The following is a 12,158-nucleotide window of genomic DNA, read 5'->3' on the forward strand; positions in this document are numbered from 1 at the left end:
GGAGCGGCTATCCAGCGTGCTGACGGGGAGGAAAAAGGGGAGGGGGTCGGAGACTCAACTCCCACTTTTTCCTCTTATAAAGCACACACAATTCCAGCTCTTCTGTTTTATTCTGTGTTCTTTTTTTCTTTTTTTGTCTTTTTCAAAGATTATTTTCAAGTTTAACGTATACGTATACATTTTCGTTCTTTTAGATTTATTGTCCCTGGTTTTTTTTAAGTCTTTTGTATGGACCTTCTCCAGTCTTTTGTTTGCTTTGTTTAAGAGCCTATTTGCTGCAACCACCCACCCCGGAAAGGTGACAGTAATGCAAAAGAATTGGTTAGGCAACACAGCTTTATTCTTTCAACACACAAAAACATCTTCCAGCACAAAAAGTGAAAAATGGTTAGAAGGACATGACACAAAACCAAAGAAAACAGTCAGCACTTTTCGTTTACTTATTTTAGTTTTATTTTTTATTTTTTATTTTTTTTTTAAGCATATTTTATTGTTTGTTGTTGGCCCGTGGGAGTATGCGCCATCAGTGGAACCAATGGAAGCCAGGAAACTTCCTTTTGATTTCAAGGTCCCTCGTCTTCTTCTTTTTTCGTGAAAAAATAAAATGAAAGTCTAATCCCTTTGAAATTTCAGGTAGATTATCAGAGAAAGAATTACATATTTTTTTTGTTTTGTTATCAAACAAAATTATAAATCATCGTCCGAGGCGTCGCAATGAATGACGTCATTTGTCTTCAGCGGCATCGCATCCCTGCAAGCAAATGAAGGATACCTTGAGGCCAAAGGTGATATGCCATCGTCGGACCCCATCGGGCCATTTATTTATTTTTAAAGGTGATGCACCTCAAAACAAAGTCATCGGAATACAAAACACGTTGAAAAAATAACAAATAAATTAAAAATCGCGGTAATCAGTTTTCTTTTTTTTTTCCAGACAGCTTTATTTTCAAATGATTCATTGGATGCATGTCGTTAAACAAAACACGGTGGCAAGTTTGATTGCAATCGAAACAAGTTTTTTAGCCAACTGTCTAAGGGACCAAAGACGGGAAATTGCGAAAAATGATTTTTTAATTTAAAAACATGTCCAAACATGTCTTTCTTTTCAATTATATTTTGACACACGTTTAGGGGGGGACAGAGAACGTAAACCGGGCGTGAAAATCAATGCCAGTGCAAAACACCACGAACAGCCTTATCTAAAAAAAAAACGGGGCACGGACAATTTGAACGAAAAAAACAAAAACAAAACCGAATCAAAAATAAAAATAACAGGAAATAGGAAGCAAATCAAATCCAAAAAAAATTCTAGCAGTAGGATTCCTCAATGAAATTCCGAATATAAAAAACAAAACAAAAACGACGTATTCAAATGACAAGAAAAACGAATTAAAATGGCGAACAGGATGGTAAATGTTGGTAGAGGCGGTGCGCCAATTCAACAGAGGCGGCGTAGATTCCTGCCCAAGTTTCTTCGGCCGTCGGGACGATCTGCTGCGCCGGAAGGATCATTCCTCTCACGCCGGCGTCTCGCATTTCCAGCGTGTACGAGTATCGAACACCGGCCACACCTTTCGCCCAATCTTGGCTCGAGCCTGCACGTACATGTCATTCGGTTATTTCAATACACGCACACGCAATCGATTTCGAAGCAAAATGATCGTGTGTTACACGATCATCGAAACATCTTTAAAGTCATTGCCCTCAACATAATTATTCAATTCAAGACGCCAGGACGTGCGTGTTTTGTTTTTTTGTTTGTTGTTTGGTTGAGTTTTGCTTTTACCTGACGCTAAAGCGAGGAGGTCTGGAACACTGCCGATGAGATACGATGTATTATGCGTCCTCTGTAAAGCCCTAGCTCCGATTTTAGCCAAAGAGTACCTTTGAAATAAGACAAAACAAATGATGTTATAAACATCATCAGTTTGGCTATTCAAATTTTGTTCCAGGAAAAAACAAAAAAAAACCAAAAAAAACTTTGCATTGTTCTTACAGTTCACTGAAATCTTCAGGACGGGCTTCTGCGAAACCCCACGGCAGCAGCCACATTTGCGAATACGAGTGCAACGAGATGTACATGGCAAGTCTGGAACGCTGGGGGGATTTTAAAAAAATCAAAATCAAAATAATGTTTAGAATAAAAGTTTATCGACATTGGCCATCTGGTACTTTTTTTTTTCACAATTTCAAGTCACGTCGTGACCCGACCGCCTTATCGCGATTGACCATCTCTTCTTCATCTTTTCGCGTATTTTGATGAGTTTTATTTTACCTGTTTAAGCATAAAATTGGCTAATGCACGCGATTCCGGTTCGCTGAACGGTTTGACTCCGGCGAACGATGGCGAGCAAACGTTGCTGGAACTGCCGCCTTTCCTCCAGTGGAACTCGAAATTCCTGTTGATGTCAGCGCCGAGGCATTGCTCGTCGTCGGCGTCGACGCGCAGCTTGCGCGCGCTAGTACGTACCAGCGTCGACGTGTAGTTGCGCCTCGTCTTGCGCCACATCCGGTCAACGACGTGCGAATACTCGTAGCCGTCGGGGTTGACCATTGGAATGAAATACCAGTCGAACCGGTCCAGGATGCAACTGTAAGAATCGGCATTCTCCACGAGTTCGTTGATCATCCAAGTCAAGGCGGCCGGAGTGATCCACTCATTTGCATGCATGCCTATCGGCAACCCAATCAAATGGCGTCGTATATAATGTGCATCGTACTGTATACGTATATCAAAGCTTTTAGTTTGTGGAAACGGACGCACCTGCGTCCACTAGAATGGCTTTCTTTTGGCTGGTTTCCACTCGGTCCGGTTGACGACGCCGGCTCAGTTTGATGACGTGAATCGGACGGCCTTGGCTGCTCTTCCCGATGGGCATCACTTCAATCCAATCGGCGTGCGCTTCTTTTAAATATTCCAGGTAGCTGTTGATATCTATTTTTAGACAATTTGCATTCCAGCCGGAAGAAAGGGGGGGGGAGGTCATTAACATTCGTTTGTTTTGTTTTTTGTGGTTGATTCTTTGATGTAGTATAGTCTAATACCTGACAGACGGTGATACCGGTCCCAGGTCAGCCGGTGCTGACCGCTAGAACCGGTTTGACTTCGAGCGAAAGACGGACCGACAGGATTCTCTTTAGCGATGGACATCTGTTTTTAAGAAGAAAAAAATAAAATAAAAATAAATCAATTAAAAATTGCAAAATAAAATGAATAATTAATTTACATGGACGTCGTCGATCAGGACGGTGTAAGTGAGACGGGCTTGACGGAAGACGGACTCGATTTGCGCAACGATTTGCGGCGCCACCATCACGTCAGCGGCGGACGTGACGAAGAGGCCCCTCGGCCGGAGGAGAAGCCGAGGATCGGCCCAGAATTCAACGCCCGGCTCATCTTCCATGGACAAAATGCGGCGGACGGAGTCCTCCGTCGGCAGGATAACACGGTAGACCTTGTAGCCCTTGTAACTGCGTTTGCTGCCAATGGCAGCCGATGCGGCCGGCCCGCCAGGTGTCGATAGTTTGGCAACTTCAACTGGCAAGGCCGTCGTGTCGCTCTGGCTCGTTAATTCTGGGCCGGACTCGGTCGCTAATTCCGTTCCGGATTCGGTTCCAATTTCAAGCGTCACAGTGACCGACTCGCCGGTGGTTGTCAAGGCCTCCTCGTCCGCCTCCATTTCATCATCGACGCCGTCCGCGTGATAGAAGGATTCCGTCGTTGCGTCACCTTCCGCATCCGTTTGCAAATTGGCCTCCGCCAAGAAGGTGGTGGCCTCGACATCGACGCTCGGATCGAAAATCTTGACCAACTGCGGCTCCATCCGCACGATTTCATCGGCCACGTCGTCGCTGGACGTGTCGACGCCGTCGGTGCCGGAATCGGTCGACTGGAACGCGCTCTCCGTCACGTCTTCGTTGACGGACAGCGTGGCGAGTTCATCCGCCAACGGGACGGATGTCGAGTCGATGGCATCGTCTTGTGCGTCCGTTGATTCCGTCGATTGCGCATCGTTTTTCAGCGCGACTGGAACAGATTCAGCGTCTTCTGCGACGTCGAACTCGGGCTGGACGGTGGCGCCGTCGGTGACGACCTCCGTCCCATCGTTGCGCTCTTCCGTCGGGTTTTTAAAGTCGGCCTTCAAAATGACGCCACTTTCCGAATCGGCTTCCGGTCGTCCGGTGCCCGTTTCGGTCGTTGAAGCCTCTTCTAACGAGGCTACTGTTTCCGTCGTTGGCCAATCATCGGAATGCGCCATGATATCGACCTTTTCCTCTGTCAGTGTGGTCGTTTCGATGGCAACATCTTCCGGATCGGCCAGGATCGCCGTCGGATTCGCTTCTTTCGTCTGATTTTTCGAATCGATTTTCAAAATGACGTCGGCTTCCGGTTGCGATGTTGCCGCTTCGGTCGAAGGAGCCTCTTCGCTTAACGTCGTCTGATGATCATCCGATCCTGCCGTGGTTTCTATTTTCTCCTGGATGACAGGAAGAGCATCGTGAGGAGCATCATCCGAATGTGCCACGATCTCCGTTGAGATTTCATCGCCTTGGGCAACGTCGGTCGTCGTTTGAATTTCATCCTTTGCTCCCAACGTGGGAGCTTCTTCGATTTTCAAGTCGATCAGCGGATCTTTGTGCGCCAATCGGTCCACCCCTAAATCGATAATGACGGCTTCCAGGTCGATTTCGGTCGTCGGTTCGGCAGACTCCACCGTCACGGCGTCTACCAATTCCACGGCGGACGCATCGGTGGAAGATTCCGGCTGCGAATCAGTGGCCGTTTCGATCAGTTCAGTCACGAACTGCGTCGTGTCTTCCGCCTTCATTCCTGCCACATCTTTGAAAAACGATAAAAATTAAATTAAATTTAGAATAAAATGAAATTGCACACAACGTTTTCAATATTTAAATGTAACAATTTTTGATTTTTGATTATACCGGATAGGAACGCACCGATGTCGGCTGGTGCGCTAGAAGAGAACGGCACGCATACGAGCAGAGCCATCACGAAGATGACGTGAATTCGGCCGGACATGATGATCCTTTCGATTGGCGAACGTGACACTTGAATCAACTGCACCAACATTGCAAACAAAAATCAATAAAAACAAAACAAAAACATCAATGAATGAAGAATGAAGCAAGAAAAGAAATTAGAAATTCATTGAATAGCTCACCGCGTGCGTGGGACAATCAAATCACGTAAAACTGGAAAACGTAAAGTTTGGACAGTCGAATGTGTCGGACCGGTACTGACCATCGGTACCCAGTGGACTGAAGACGAGTTTGCGTCTGGTGCTGGTTCTTCTTCAAATCTTGCAGCACGTCCCTTTTTCTCTTGTTAGCGGAGTTAGGGCCGGCAGCGACGGCAGGCGGAGGTGGCGGAGTCAGCCATTTTTTTTTTCATTTCATTTTTTTTTTTTTCCTCTATTTTGTTTTCATTTTTTTTTTTTAGTGGGAGGAGATATGGGGTGGTCGTGTCTAGCTGGGAGGGGGTAATCGAGAGGGATCGTCGGTTGTTTTTGAAGGCGGTCTGGGAGGGTTTTTTTTTTTTCTTTTCTTTCTTGCCGTGTTAAGAAAAGAGAAAAAAACTTTTGTTTTCACAGCGGCCTTTTCAAGGTCTTCTCCAGTGGATTTCGTGACCAATGGCCGGGACCCAGACCAAAGCGGCTGGGATTGCGGTTTATGTGGAAGACCAGGGCGCTCGTCGGTCGTCCCCTCCTTATCGCCTCCTCCACTATACTTCTGTCTGGATAATTGACTGGAACTATTTTTTTTTTTTTGTGAAAAGGGGGGAGGGGGGAGAAAAATGAAATGCACGTTTGTTACAAATGATTGCGTCTACCTTGCACCGCTCCCCCTTACCCTGAAGCGACTCGTCTTCCGCTGTTCTATACGTAGAAATTATAATGAAAAAAGAAAAAGGGGGAGGCCCCCCCCCCGTCCCAACCTCTGCTATTTAAATATTTCAGTTGGGTCTTCTTCTCTGTTCTCATTACGTGTTGCCATCGCTAGCGGTCAGCTTTATACACATTAATCGCAGTTGCTCATCTTCTGTTGTTGTTTCGTTTTTCAATTGTTTTCATTGAAACGAACGAAAACCTGTAATGAAATCCAAGGGTCAACGTACTACGCAATTGACAAACTGTGATGCATAATTTCATCACGCAACGTCCGTGAACGGACAATCAAAAGCTTATCACGGGACTACCCAAACATCTGCGTTTCCTTAATGATAGACGTTTTTTCTTTTTTAAATTCGTTTTTGATCTTCGTTGTACACAACTGAGCGACTATTAACGAAATCCGACTTTAGATTTTATTATTTCTCTCAGTTTTTTTTTTTCATTTTTACCTGCCTATACCATACTCGTGTCAGTCGTTAAGAAAAATAAAAATGAATAGGGAGATAGTTCCAGACATAACCAGATAGGCAGGGAACCATCTTTCATCTTAACCAACAAAAAAAAAAGGGAAAATTCTTTATTATTATTATTATTCTGATGTTCTTCTGTTTTTTGTTTTTTTACCTGAGTCAGAGTTCAAGGCCGACCTAGTGGTATTACCCCTTGAATATATAGATACAATATATTATTACGCGTCTACATGGAAAGAAAACCCAGCTGAGTTCGTTTCACTTTCCACGTTCTTTGTTTGGTTTATTATATTTTTCTTCCTCCCTTTTTCGGGTTGGCTCATCCATCGCAAGTGTGTGTGTGTGCAACCCCCCACCTCCCCCAAAATCGTGTTCTGCCTATCTCGGTATAATGCATCGAGCTTCCAGCTTCAAAAAAAGGCCGTCGTCGGAGTACAGGACGCAATCATCGTAGTCTTGTATATACGAGCTGTCCTTCATTTTCTTTTTTTAACACAATGTATTTGATTTTTTACACGTTTCATTTATTTTTCTTAGAAAATATTGAAATATTATTCTTTATTTTTTTATTTTTTTAAATGCATATTTATTTATTTTTCTCTGTCGCGCTGACGATTCAAAAACGCAGGAGGTAGGTGGCGTGTGTTGATTCACCTTCGTCAAATTGACTATTCCCATGGTCTTGTGTTTTTCTTACGCACATAATGCATTGCTTCTTATTCTTTTTTTTTCAAAGGAAAAGATAAAATTTAAAAAAAAACGTTGAAAAATAGCCGAGCATGGCTGGGAAATGTCATCATCATCGCTTTTTGACGAAGATAATCACACCGTCCTTGTTGCATTTCCTCCTTGTTTGCGAAACTTTTGTGTCAGACACTTTAATACAAACAGTAACGTGTTCACAATCATAGGCATTTAACTAGCCCCACAAGCGATGGGTTTTTTAAAAAAATCATTTATTTATTTTCTTAACTACAAATTTTATGTTCAAAAGCTTGCGTCATATTTGTTCACGACAAACCGCGACGAAGGACGTCCGACCATCGGAAGTCGAAGCCGCCAGGCCTTGCCAACTCTTGCCCAATTGATGCCTTAACACTCGGATTGCGACTGACAATGAGAATGTTATTATCTTACATGTTGCTGTCGATCGATTTCATTGATAAATTGATCGAATGTTTCCCCAGACAGCGAAGGTCTCGATTTAAATATTCAAATTTATTCGTTGCTGGGTTGAGTGCATCGACCTCGACCTACCTTGTTGATATTTTCGCAGAGTGGCTTGTCTGTCCTCGTTTCTTCGTACCTGGCGTCCGTGATTACGCAATGTCAAAGCATCCGACCGTAAATCCCGTCAAAGTCATTACCATTTTTTTTTTTTATCTCCTTTCTTTTTGTTCTGAAATATTCCATATTGCCATTGAACAATGTTGGCAGTAAATGCACATATAGCATCAAATGGCATCATTTCTAGTTAACCTGTGTGAGTTCATCACGGCTTCATTAGCATGTGTAAGTTAAGCTTTTAGACAACGGTAGATGGCCTAATGGATGGCACGATTCCATTCAGAGCGTTCATCTCATTTCTTTTTCCCGCTATGTATACGTGTTTGCCCACGATTGCAATACCGTCTAGGGAAGCTGTTCCCAACCAAATGGCCCCGTTGGATTTAGCGCAATTTTGGCTTTAGGGCGTGCGTCGTTCCCTTGTAATTTGCAACCGGTCACGGAGGCCAACGTACGTTCGGACGGCTTAATTCCCCCTGAAAACCAAAGCTAGTTAAGAAATATGAAAGGAAGAATCGGAGCAAACGACTAAGGCAGAAAAAAAAAATAAAAAATAGACAGAAGAACAAAGGAAACCGGAAACTAAACAAGTGAACAGTTTTTTTTTTTTTTTTAAATTAAGGTACCTAAGTTTATTTTTTTTACCTTCCAAGAGAGGATAAGAACCCCTGCCAAGGTCGACAGCAAAATTACATGAAATGCTCTTCTTTCCATTCCTCCCTTATGAATCGTCTGCAGCGTAAAGGTAAAGAAACTACCTCACAAGCGATTACTAGTGCCCATCTCTTTTGGATTACATTCCTGGGAGCCCGCTCACGATTGGCTTTAAATATCTGCTGGGCGCCGACGGGGAGTCAAATAAAAATATGATATAAAAATAAGATAATAAAAATACAGTGCTATAAAAATAGATAATAAAGTGGCGAGGAGAAAAATACCTGCGTTTCGCATCAAGAGTCCGTGGCCACCTGTTGGATGCTATTGAAACTACGTGGTTCTCTCTTCGTGAAGAAATCGTGTCAAGACACGTCCGCACACATGTGGCGTGTCTTCACGAACGGAGAAACTTGGCTCAAACTTGATCCTCAACAATGTTTTCATCTTCGATTAGACGTCTGCTATTGGTATATTTCGGTAGTCATTTGCCGGTTGTTACATTAAATAAGGGGATTAAACGTTGTGCTATGAACTGAGTTCATTACATATGTTGAACGCTCGACGACGATTGGTTCTTCTACTTTGAGAAAGAAGCCATCGGCTCGGTGGTCTAGGGGTATGATTCTCGCTTAGGGTGCGAGAGGTCCCGGGTTCAAATCCCGGCCGAGCCCGATGATTTGTTTTAGTTTTGATTAATTAAGCTTGATTTGATTAAGTATCATTTCCATCACGATGCAGTTTCATTGGAGTCATGAAAGGACTAGCGAAATTTGCATAAAAATGACAATCCCATACGTGTGGCCTGCTCGTAAACAAGTGTTTTCAAGCACCACATCATTAGTAATGAATTTCCCGCTTTAAATTAAACCAGGAGAGCGCTCCGAAGATAAGACTTAAACTTTAAAAAACGTCCCCCCCCCCCCACTTCCCCATTCCAATTACGTCTGGACGAACGTCCGTCTTGATTTCGATCAGCAGGAAACGTCATATTGCCTTTCTGATTTACCCAATACAATTAGAAGCAGTTTAACCGAAACGGATATTGGGAATTCCGTGGTGCGATCCCAGTTTTTTCAAGGACAGAACCCTACATCAATCAAAGTGTTTTTCTTCATTTCCAGGAATAATTGAAAGACTCCCGATAACTAAAAACCCTTTTGAAATGATCAATTATACGAAAGAGATCGAACGAAATTCATGTTTGGAAATCCAGCAATTAACCGACCTATTTGCAAACATCAGATATTACAACGCGGAAGTAGACCAACCCAGTAAAGAAACAAAACAAAACAAAAAAACGATCCGAAAAAAAAAATACTAATAATAATAAAGTAAAATAAAAAGGCCAAGATACCAAGCGGTGCCTCCCCTTATCCATGTGGGTCATCTTGTTTTTGCTCTCGCACGCTGCAGGGAAACTTTATAAATACTGGTCGGCCAGTTTAAGAAGAGGCAGTATAACTGTTTGAGCAGTGGCGCCGATCGGAGTGGTCCGAAACTTCGTCTCCAAATATTTATTGAAAGGAAAGGAAGAAAGAGCCATGACTTTATTGCTGGTCATTGTCGTCTTCAGTTGTGTTTTCGTCGCTTGCCAAACGGCCCCGCAAGATCAGTCCTGGACGGAAGATGTTGTTTCTTATTCTGGGTTTCAGCTGTGGTCGGCCACGCCTCGTAACAAGACGGAACGTGAATTCCTGTTGAAAATCCGACAAGATTACGGTATAATGAGATTACTAAATGTTAACATATCGTCCGAGGTTTATTGATCGTCTTGTTTAAAAAAAAACCAAAAAAAACATTAGAACTGGAAGTGTGGAGAGAAAGCAGATCGGACAACCGTCCGGTGGATCTTTTAATATCCCCTGATTTTCAGACGGAATTGAAATTGCGATTGGCCGATGCGCAAATCCCCTACGAGGTGAAAATCGCCGACATGCAGACGGAAATCAACAACGAGAATCCCAACATCACCGACAGCGGCACCGAATTCGAAAATCGATTCAGTAAAATTTTAAAATCTTTTGGCAAAAACAAAACAAAAACAAAAACAAAACATTCGCTCTGTTGCATTTCCTCTAACTAACAATGGCTTCCGGTTTCTTTTGTCTGTTTTTCTTTCTTTTTTCTTGCATCGATTTTTGTTTTCTAAACAAATCAGCGACACGTTTTAAGCGGTATATGGCTGCCTTTATTTCTTTCATTCCTGGTGAGGATCGTTTACTAATTATTCCTAGAAAAAAAGCAATTTTGGGGCTGGTTTTCAGAAAACAAAACAAAACCAAACACATGTCTTAAAATCCAATTCTCCAGTTTGATCCTCTTTTGTGTACGTGCCAAGGCCATAAAATGGACTGGAATAGTTACCATCGTGTCGACGACATTTACGGCTACTTGAATTACCTGGCCGACACGTATCCGAGACTCGTTCAGCTGGTCAGCGTCGGCAGCTCGTACGAAGGTCGTCCGCTCTACGTTGTTCGCATTTCTTCCTCGTCGTCCGGTACCAAACCTGCCATTTGGATAGACGGAGGTAAAAACAAGAAGCAAACATTTGAATATCACGTTTCGTCCTTAAATGGAAAGCCGATGTTTTTGTTTGTTTCAGGAATTCACGCTCGCGAGTGGATTTCACCAGCAGTGGCGACCTATATTATTCAACAGTTAGTGGAGGTAGCCGATAACGAAAGACTACTGCGCAATGTCGATTGGTACATCATGCCCGTCATGAATCCCGACGGTAAAATGCAATTGCTTTAATTTTTTTAAATTTTTTTTAACTCTGATTTTACAATCTGACATTTCGTCGTCTGTAATTAGGTTACGAATACACCCACGTCAATAATCGCCTGTGGCGCAAAACGCGCTCGATGACCGGGTCCCGTTGTCGAGGCGCCGATCCAAATCGCAATTTCGGTTACCAGGTGAACTGCTATCGTTAAGTCATTTTCAGCTGACCTGTTTTGATTCAAATTGCCAATTAGTTGACTTTAATTTATTTCTCAATGTCTTTTCCTATTTAAAAAAGTGGGGAGGTAAGGGAACGAGTCGAGATAAATGTTCGGAAATTTACCACGGAAGCAACGCCTTTTCGGAGCCAGAAACGCGCGCAGTTTCGAATTTCATCAGCGGAAAGGCCAATCAGATCCAAGTAAAAAATTTAAACAATTTTTGATCTTCCTATACACGTTGACCTTGTTTTCTTTTCCTGTCAACCAATTGATCCTTTTATTTTGCATTATTTTAAAAATTATATTTATAGGTTTACCTGACTTTGCATAGCTACGGTCAATACCTTCTGATTCCTTGGGGTTACGCCGTCGAATACCCAGCTGATTATAATGAGATGCGAGATCTCGCCAAAGCAGCCGCTTCTAAATTCCGCCGCTACAAATATACCGTTGGCAATTCGGCTGACCTTCTCTATCCAGCTGCAGGTATGACAATCTTAAAATCCAATAAAAACGAAGAGGGATCTGTTTAATTAAACACAAAATTTGGGGGGATTCTTTCGACATTCAGGCGGCTCGGATGACTGGGCCAAATCTATTGGCATCAAGTACAGTTATACAGTGGAATTGGCCGATACGGGCAGACACGGATTCATTCTGCCCGCTTCATTCATTCAGCCCGTGTGCGAAGATTTCTTCCCGGCGCTTGAGGTCTTTGTTGATAAAGTGGCCACCATCAAAGTTTAACGTCATTTATATAGATTGGCAAGATCGATTTTTGTTTTCAAATTTCCGTTTCGTCTCTAGCTCTGTTTAAGTTATACATCGAAATACAACGCTTGGATGCTGTGATGGACTATATAAATGGATTGCTTTCTAATGTAAAA

General features: G+C 43.0%; 2 protein-coding genes, 1 long non-coding RNA gene and 1 other non-coding gene across 6 annotated transcripts; 3 read left to right on the forward strand and 1 right to left on the reverse strand.

The window, feature by feature from the left end:
- Positions 1-128: 128 nt before the first annotated feature.
- On the forward strand, positions 129-887 carry LOC116923129. The gene is made up of 3 exons (XR_004394380.2): positions 129-387; positions 482-568; positions 634-887. It is a non-coding gene; the product is annotated as an uncharacterized LOC116923129 (long non-coding RNA).
- Positions 888-920: 33 nt separating this feature from the next.
- LOC116922788 lies at positions 921-5,339 on the reverse strand. 2 transcript variants are annotated; one of them, XM_045174596.1, is made up of 9 exons: positions 5,181-5,339; positions 4,957-5,077; positions 3,228-4,840; positions 3,046-3,151; positions 2,765-2,935; positions 2,276-2,673; positions 1,997-2,097; positions 1,787-1,884; positions 921-1,595 (listed from the first exon to the last, which is right to left on the reverse strand). In XM_045174596.1, the coding sequence occupies exons 2-9, from the start codon at positions 5,036-5,038 to the stop codon at positions 1,390-1,392; spliced, it is 2,775 nt and encodes a 924-aa protein (XP_045030531.1). In that variant the 5' UTR covers positions 5,039-5,077; positions 5,181-5,339; the 3' UTR covers positions 921-1,389. The 2 variants fall into 2 exon arrangements, with proteins under 2 accessions (XP_045030531.1, XP_032785099.2); XM_032929208.2 differs by having other exon boundaries at positions 4,942-5,077.
- Positions 5,340-8,922: 3,583 nt separating this feature from the next.
- On the forward strand, positions 8,923-8,994 carry Trnap-agg. The gene has a single exon. It is a non-coding gene; the product is annotated as a tRNA-Pro (tRNA).
- A 774-nt stretch (positions 8,995-9,768) lies between these two features.
- Positions 9,769-12,123, forward strand: LOC116922913 (carboxypeptidase B). Of its 2 annotated transcripts, XM_045174600.1 has the most exons (9): positions 9,769-10,042; positions 10,126-10,326; positions 10,482-10,529; positions 10,662-10,853; positions 10,929-11,060; positions 11,141-11,244; positions 11,349-11,471; positions 11,583-11,757; positions 11,843-12,123. In XM_045174600.1, the coding sequence occupies exons 1-9, from the start codon at positions 9,865-9,867 to the stop codon at positions 12,016-12,018; spliced, it is 1,329 nt and encodes a 442-aa protein (XP_045030535.1). In that variant the 5' UTR covers positions 9,769-9,864; the 3' UTR covers positions 12,019-12,123. The 2 variants fall into 2 exon arrangements, with proteins under 2 accessions (XP_045030535.1, XP_045030536.1); XM_045174601.1 differs by lacking the exon at positions 10,482-10,529.
- The last annotated feature ends 35 nt before the right edge of the window (positions 12,124-12,158 follow it).

The sequence above is a fragment of the Daphnia magna genome, linkage group LG5 (genome assembly GCF_020631705.1).
Source record: "Daphnia magna isolate NIES linkage group LG5, ASM2063170v1.1, whole genome shotgun sequence".
NCBI classification, from domain to species: Eukaryota; Metazoa; Arthropoda; class Branchiopoda; order Diplostraca; family Daphniidae; genus Daphnia; species Daphnia magna.